Source organism: Zosterops lateralis (genome assembly GCF_965231275.1).
Source record: "Zosterops lateralis genome assembly, chromosome: 35".
NCBI classification, from domain to species: domain Eukaryota; kingdom Metazoa; phylum Chordata; class Aves; order Passeriformes; family Zosteropidae; genus Zosterops; species Zosterops lateralis.
In genome coordinates this window covers 2,271,470-2,279,104 of record NC_139795.1, presented here as the reverse complement: position 1 = coordinate 2,279,104, position 7,635 = coordinate 2,271,470, and the positions used below count along the sequence as shown (strand labels likewise).

The following is a 7,635-nucleotide window of genomic DNA, read 5'->3' as shown; positions in this document are numbered from 1 at the left end:
GTCAGGATTCGGCGCTTTCACCGCCGCGGCCCGGGTTCGATTCCCGGTCAGGGAAGGAGATGTTTGTATTTTCCTAAAAAATAAAAATAATTTCTCCAATTCCAGCCGATTTCGGGTGGATTTTTGCCTTTAGAAAGGAGGCGGCGACTCCAAACCCATAGAATGTAAAGGCACTTTCCAGTCACATTCCCACCCTTTCCTGGGAGTGAGTTTTTGGAGAGATTTTGTTTGCCCTGGTTCACCACATTTTTTTTTGCGGGGGACAACGACGCTTGTAGGGATTACTGCACAAAAAACGTTCGTCCGCAGGGAAAATATTGATAGGTAAACTAAAATAAACCAGTTCTGGGTTATAAACTGGGATTATTACCAGTGCAAGGTAAAGGACTAAAAATTAAAGAGTTTAGTGTTATAAATACACTTTTTTTTTTTTTTTTTCCTTTTCCGGCATTGCCATGAAGGAATTTGGAGGAATATTGAGACACGGAAATATCTAAAAAGAGAAATTTGAGCAGCTGTTTCTGCCCGGTTTCGAACCGGGGACCTTTCGCGTGTGAGGCGAACGTGATAACCACTACACTACAGAAACCCGCCGTGCTCCCCGCTCCGCCCCTCCCGCCCTCAAAACCAAAAAACAAAACCAAAACTAAAATAAAAATCGCTTTTCCTGCGGAATTCCGCGACATTCCGGGCAATTCCACCGCCCCCCGGCCGCAGACGGGATTTAATCGAGCCAGGAAAGGCTTAAGGACGGGTTTTGATCGCGGAGGCAGAACTGGCGGAAAGGTCGAAATTGCCTGGCGGAGGAGGTTTTTCCCCCAGCCTTTTCGACCCCGAAAAGATCCGCCTGCTGAGAGGATTCCTGGGGAAAAAAAGAGGATTTCTGACAGAATTACTGTCGTTTGTATACCAAGGATTGAATTACTTAACGGGCATTCAGAGGAGCCCGGCTAGCTCAGTCGGTAGAGCATGAGACTCTTAATCTCAGGGTCGTGGGTTCGAGCCCCACGTTGGGCGATCCTGAGTTTTGATATTTTTACCCTTTTTTATTTATTGTAGCTTTTAAATTATTATAATTTCCTGATTATTTTTTATTTTTAAAATTTGTTATTTTTCCCTTATCATTACTTATTTTTTTTAATTACTGCTTTTACAATTGTTATTCCAGGTTTTATTATTTCATTTTTTCCTAAAGGCATTCCTCCTTTTTGAAACTATTATTCCTGTTCTAAATTGTTTTTTGCTTTGTAAATTATCGCCCCTTTTAAATATAATAATAATAGTAGTATTAATTGTCATCATAGTCGTTCTTTTTAAATTATTATTATTATTATTAGTCCGGGTTTTCCTATTTTCATCCTGTAAGAATAATTCCATTATTCCATTTTGAAATTCTTTTCCCCTCGGCTTACTACTCCTTTTGAAATTATTATTTATTTTTACTTTTACCAAGCATTATTATTCTATCTTTTTAATAATTATTATTCTATCTTTTTAATAACCCTTTTTTAGCATTTTTAAAGCCCCCACAAAGGAACAGACAAAACAGGAAAAAAGTAAAACAAAAAATTCCCTCCCAAATAAAATAAAAAGAAGAGCCCAACAAATTTTGATTTTTAAATCCTCGTTTTGCTCTGTTTTGCCCTAAATCCTCGCCGTCAGGATGGCCGAGTGGTCTAAGGCGCCAGACTCAAGGATTCACCTTCCCTCGGGATTTCTGGTCTCCTCATGGAGGCGTGGGTTCAAATCCCACTCCTGACAGGGCTTAACTTTTCGAAATATTCCTAAAAAAAATACTTCCTTTCCCCCTGTTCTTTCCCTTTTTCAAATTATTGTTCCTTCATAAATTATTATTTCCGTTTAATTTAATTAATAAAATTGTTAATTTTAATTATATTTAAATTAAAACAATTTAATTGTTACTTCCTTTTTAATCATTATTCCCGTTTTCAAAGCATTAATCTCCTTCTAAAAATTAATTTTCCCTTCCTAAAACTACTGTTCCTTTTCCAATTATTATTTCCCTTTTTAAAAGCATCCACCCCTTTTTCTTTAAATTATTATTCTGGTTTTCAAATGATTGCTCCTTTTTATTTTTTCCCATTATTGTTCTTTTGTAAAACATTTTTCCCTTTCGAAATTATTCTCCCTGTAAATAAACCCAATGCCTAATAAACAGTTAACCGCTCAATAAAGGCCATTATTTAATTTCAGTATTCAAGTGCAATTATTTTAGCCCAGCTGCTAAACGCAACCGGGGAAAAAAATGCAATTAGACTTATTGCTCTTTCATTAATTTATTTATTGCTCAATAACAGAAGGCGCTGGGGCGGGTGGAAGGCGACAGACAGCGGGGAGGGACAAAAAGAGGACAAAAATGGGTGTTTTGGGGGTTAGGAGATGTTTAAATAGGAATAAGATTTAAAAAAAAATTCATTTAGCGAAAAAAGAAAATGATTATTCCCTGACCGGGAATCGAACCCGGGCCGCGGCGGTGAGAGCGCCGAATCCTAACCACTAGACCACCAGGGAACTGATGAATACTCCCTTTATTCTGCTCCACCCAATAGGAATGAGCGCGATGGATTCTGGGATTTGGTCCCACCCCTGATGGATTTCGGGATATGATCCAAGAGGATCCAGGATTTGTTCCCGATGCCTCCCAGAGTGTGATCCCGACCCAGAAATACCCCGGGACATGATCCCACAGACTCCAGGATGTGACCCCAGTGGACCCCAGGACACAACCCCAATGAGCCCCAGTACATGACCCCAATGGACCCCAGGATCTGACCCCAACAGATCCCAGGATGTGACCCCAGTAGACCCCAGGATTTTACCCCAGGGGACCCCAGGACATGACCCCAGTGGGCCCCAGGATCTGATCCCAATGGACCCCAGGATTTTGCCCCAGTGGACCCCAGGATGTGACCCCAGTAGACCCCAGGATGTGACCCCAGTGGACCCCAGGACACAACCCCAATGAGCCCCAGTACATGACCCCAATGGACCCCAGGATGTGACCCCAGTAGACCCCAGGATGTGACCCCAGTAGACCCCAGGATGTGACCCCAATGGACCCCAGGATTTGACCCAAATAGGCCCCAGGATCTGATCCCAGATGTCCAAGCCCCAGGAGAAGCCTCTGGTGGACCCCGGAGATGCTGCTGGACCCCAAATGTCCAGTCATCCCAATCTCCACCTTCCAGGAAATGCCACAGGTGGCCCCAGGTGCCAGCAGATTGTCCTGATCACCCCAATTATCTCCATTCTTTCTCCAATTTCCCTTTATTTCCCATCCTTTCCCCCTCTCACCCTCCTCCCTATAAAAAAATCTCTCCCGACACTCAAATCAACATTTCTCTGAACCAACTGCAGCTTCTCTTGGGTAGAAATTACAGAAAAAAGGGAAAATTCCCACCCCAAACCTGCCCAGGTGAATGACCCACCTGGATGGGGGGAATCAGGGGATCAAGGTGAACTCGCACCCCCTCCCCAAACACAACAGCGGCAGCACCTTCTCCCCCCCAAAATCCGCCGGGGGATACGCGAACATCGGGACCTCCCTGCGGGAATCCAGGAACGCCACCCGCCCCGCCTCGTAGTCCAGGTAGACCCCCACCACCTCGGGGGTCTGGGGGACAGCGATGGGGACGGCGGGCGAGCTCAGGGCCTGGCACTGCCCCCCGCACTGCCCCACCGCCCAAATCCCCTCCTGGGGCTGGACGCGGACCCGGCCCTTCCTGCGCACCGACTCCTTGGCCACGCCGAGCGCCCAGGCGGCGCCCCCGCCCACCCGAACCTCCCAAAAGTGCCGCCCCGAGCCGAACCCCTCCCGGCCCAGCACGCAGCGGGAGGAATCGAAGCGTTTGGGGTGCTCGGGGACGCTCCCGCGGGTCTCTTCCCAGCGGACGCGCTTCCCGTCCTCCGAGAGGGCGAGGCGGGGATGGGCCGTGTCGGGGTCCAGGGTCAGGTTGGCTGCGGAGGGATGGGGAAAGGGTGAGACGGGCGGGGGGCGCCCCAAAAAGGGTTTGGGGTGGGTTTGTCCTGCCCCTTCCCGGGCTGAGGATGGTTTGGTGCCCTAAAGAGGTTTGTAGATGGATTTCTCCTGCCCTTCCTGCTCTGGGGATGGTCCAGGGGTGGTTTGGTGCCCTAAAAAGATTTGGGGTTGAGTTTGTCCCATCCCTCTCAGGGCTGGGGATGGTTTGGTGCCCTAAAGAGGTTCAGGACCAGGTTTGTTCCCTCTGTCCCTGGTCTGGGATGCTCCAGGGATGGTTTGGGGCCAGGTTTGTCTGGTCCTCCCTGGTCTGGGATGCTCCAGAGTTGTTTTTGTGCCCTAAAGAGGTTTGGGGTCGGGTTTGTCCCCTCCTCCCCCGTCTGGGATGCTCCAGAGATGGTTTGGTGCCCTAAAAAGATTTGGGGTTGGGTTTGTCTGGCCCTCCCTTGGTCTGGGATGTTCCTGGGCCAGTCCCCGTGTGTGGGATTGGGAGGGTGGAAAATCCATCAAAGGGAATTTGACTTGGAGCAAAAAATGAGAATTTCTGGTTGTTTTTTTTTTTTGCTGGTCACTTGGGGGTGTCCCACAACTTCCCTTTCTCAAGCTGCCAGGTGGAAAAATCTGGGATTTTCACCTCTGAGGGGGTGATTTTTCCAAAGGTGACACTTGAACCCTCTCCAATACCTTGGAATTTCTTCAGCATTTCCTTGAGGGTGAGATTTTCCTGGGGCAGCTCTGGGGGTTCCTCTGCCAGCTCTGGTGGAATCTCCACTGGCTCCTCACTCTGATTCTCCAGCCTGGAAAGAAGGAGGAGATTTTTCCCCACAAAAATATGGGACAGGAGAGGGATCCAGACTCTGGGGAGGCTTGAAAAGCTCCTTCCAACCCAAACCCAAATTCCCAGGATTTTATAGTCCCATCCCTCTTGGCATCAATCCGCAGGAGATTTTGGGGGTTTGTTCCTCATCAGGGAGAACATTTGCTGAGCCAACCACGGCTGAGGAGGGAAGATTTTCTTGCCAGGGGAAAATCAGGGACTAAAAATTACTTTCCTCGTCCACTTTTCCTCCTTCCCACCTCCCCAATCCTAAAGGGACACAAGAGCAGGGAAAAAAGAAAAAATAAAAAAGAGCAGGGAAAAAAGAGCAGGGAAAAAAGAAGAAATAATTATATGTAATATAATATAATATAATATAATATAATATTATATTATATTATATTATATCTATATATTTATATTTATATTTATAGTTATATATCTATATATCTATATATAATATATCTAATTATATCTATATATTTATAGTTATATATTATATATATTTATATTTATATATATATAAATTTATATATTTTTATAGATTTTCTTGCCAAACTTATATAATTTTATTATATATATATATTATGTTTTTATATTTTATATATATTTATGTTTTTATATATTATTTATATTTATATTTATATTTAATATGAATATACATTTCTATATATATATTATATTTATATATAAATATATATATATTATATATTTCTATTTATATTATATCTATTTTTTTTTTTAATATAAATTTTCCCTGACTCATCCTCCCTAACACCCCAGCACCTCACCCTGCTCTCCATCATCCCAAATTGACTTTTGGGGTTTCCTGCAGGATTTTTTTGGGGGTTTTTTGGGAGCCCACAAACCACAGGGAGGTGACAAAAAGGCACAAACCTGTTCAGGAGGTCTGTGCTGCCCTGCGGGGGAGAAACAGAGAGATCAGAGGGGTCTGTGGGGTCAGAATCACCGGGGAGGGGTTTGGGGTGACCCCGGGGTCCCCCCAATCCCCCCAGTCCCCCCAGTCCCCCCCAGGTGTCCCCCCAGGTGTGCCCCCAGTCCCCCCCAGTCCCCCCAGTTCCCCCAGGTGTCCCCTCAGTCCCCCCCAATCCCCCCAGTCCCCCCAGTCTCCCAGGTGTCCCAGGTGTCCCAGGTGTCCCCCAGGTGTCCCCCAGGTGTCCCCCCCAGTCCCCCCAGTCCCCCCAGTCCCCCCCAGTGCCCCCCAGTCCCCCCAGGTGTCCCAGGTGTCCCAGGTGTCCCCCCAGTCCCCCCCATTCCCCCATTCCCCCAGTCCCCCAGTGCCCCCCAGTCCCCCCAGGTGTCCCAGGTGTCCCAGGTGTCCCCCCAGGTGTCCCAGGTGTCCCCCAGGTGTCCCCCCCAGGTGTCCCAGGTGTCCCAGGTGTCCCCCAGCCCCACCCGCAGCATCTCCCAGGGCGGGAGGCGACACTTCTCCTCCAGGTCCCGGATTTGGGAGCCCAGGGCGGATTCCTGCCCCTGCAGGAGGCGGATTTTCTCCTCCTTCCCCCGCTGGATCTCCCGTTCCAGCCGCTCCAGCCGCGCCAGGAGGAGCCGCTCCTGCCCCTCCAGGAGCCGCCGCAGCTCCCGCACCTGGGCAAGGATGTTTTCTCGTTCGGAGTTCACTTGTTCCTGAAAGGGGAATCACAGTGAGGGGCTGGGCAGGGGAAGGGCGGGGGTTTGTCATCCCCCAGGAATTCCCGGGGTTCTTGTAAAGATAGGGGAGAATCAAGAAGAAAATTAGAATTTTTTTAATTTTTTTTTTTTTTAATTTTTAAAATTTTTTAAATTTATTTTTTTAATTTTTTTTACATTTTTTAATTTTCTAAATTTTTTTAAATTTTATTTTTTTTTAAATTTTTAATTGTTTTAAAATTTTTTACATTTTTTAATTTTCTTTAATTTTTATTTTTAAAATTATCCTTTTTAATTTTTTTTTTCATTTTTTCATTTTTTCGTATTTTTTATTTTTTCAATATTTTTTTAAACTTTTTATTTTTTTTTAATTTTTATTTTTTTAAAAAGTATTTTTAGTTATTTTTAATTTTTTTTTTATTTTTTAATTTTTTTTTTTAACATATCTATATGTCTAGGGTTTTTTTTCCTTTTCTAAAGGAGGATCACTGCCAAAGCATTTTCCCACAGCCCATAAACTTTGTACCCGAAAAGGGCTCCAGACCTTTGGACAAAGGGAAGATGGCCAAATAAAAAAAAATAACCTATAAACGGGAAAAGAGAAAAACCGGTGAAAAAAAAAAAAAAAAAAAAAAAAAGTTCTTCCACCGTGGGGGGACAAGGGAAGGGTCACTCACCATCAGCTCCAGGCTCTTCCCTTCCTCGGCCGCTTTCAGCCCCAGCAGCTCCTCCCTCCTGTCCCTGAGGGTCTGAGCCTGAGCCTGGAGCTTCTCCTGGGGTGGGAAACGGGGACTGGGGCCTTTTCCTCCATCGGGGAGCGAGAGGGCACCGGGCGGAGAGCGGCAGAGACTCCCCAATTCCCTTTGCCGGGGAAACAGCCTCCCCTGGGCTCCCCCTCCTTGTCCTTCTCCTCCTTGTCCTTGTCCTTCTCCTGTCCTCCTTCTCCTTGTCCTCCTTCTCCTCCTCCTCCTCCTCCTCCTCCTCATCCTTCTCCTTTTCCTTTTCCTTTCCTTTTCCTTTTCCTTTTCCTTTTCCTTTTCCTTTTCCGTCTTCTCCTTCTCGTCCTTCTCCTCCTTTTCCTCCTCCTTTTCCTTTGCCTTCTCCTCCTTCTACTTCTCTTTCTCCTCCTTTTCTTTTCCCTTTCCCTTTTCCTTTTCCTGTTCCTCCTCCT

General features: G+C 46.1%; 1 protein-coding gene across 1 annotated transcript in view; it reads right to left on the bottom strand.

Annotated features, from left to right (window-relative positions):
• Nucleotides 1-3,652: 3,652 nt before the first annotated feature.
• The window catches only part of LOC310921592 (E3 ubiquitin-protein ligase TRIM11-like), a gene marked incomplete at both ends in the record, with an annotated part of 4,984 nt that continues 1,001 nt past the window's right edge, over nt 3,653-7,635 (bottom strand). Inside the window, 5 exons of the mRNA XM_083881753.1 lie at nt 3,653-3,978; nt 4,682-4,794; nt 5,712-5,734; nt 6,207-6,461; nt 7,142-7,378. Of these exons, the coding sequence (XP_083737879.1) occupies nt 3,653-3,978; nt 4,682-4,794; nt 5,712-5,734; nt 6,207-6,461; nt 7,142-7,378 (954 nt within the window). The remainder of the gene's footprint in view (nt 3,979-4,681; nt 4,795-5,711; nt 5,735-6,206; nt 6,462-7,141; nt 7,379-7,635) is intronic.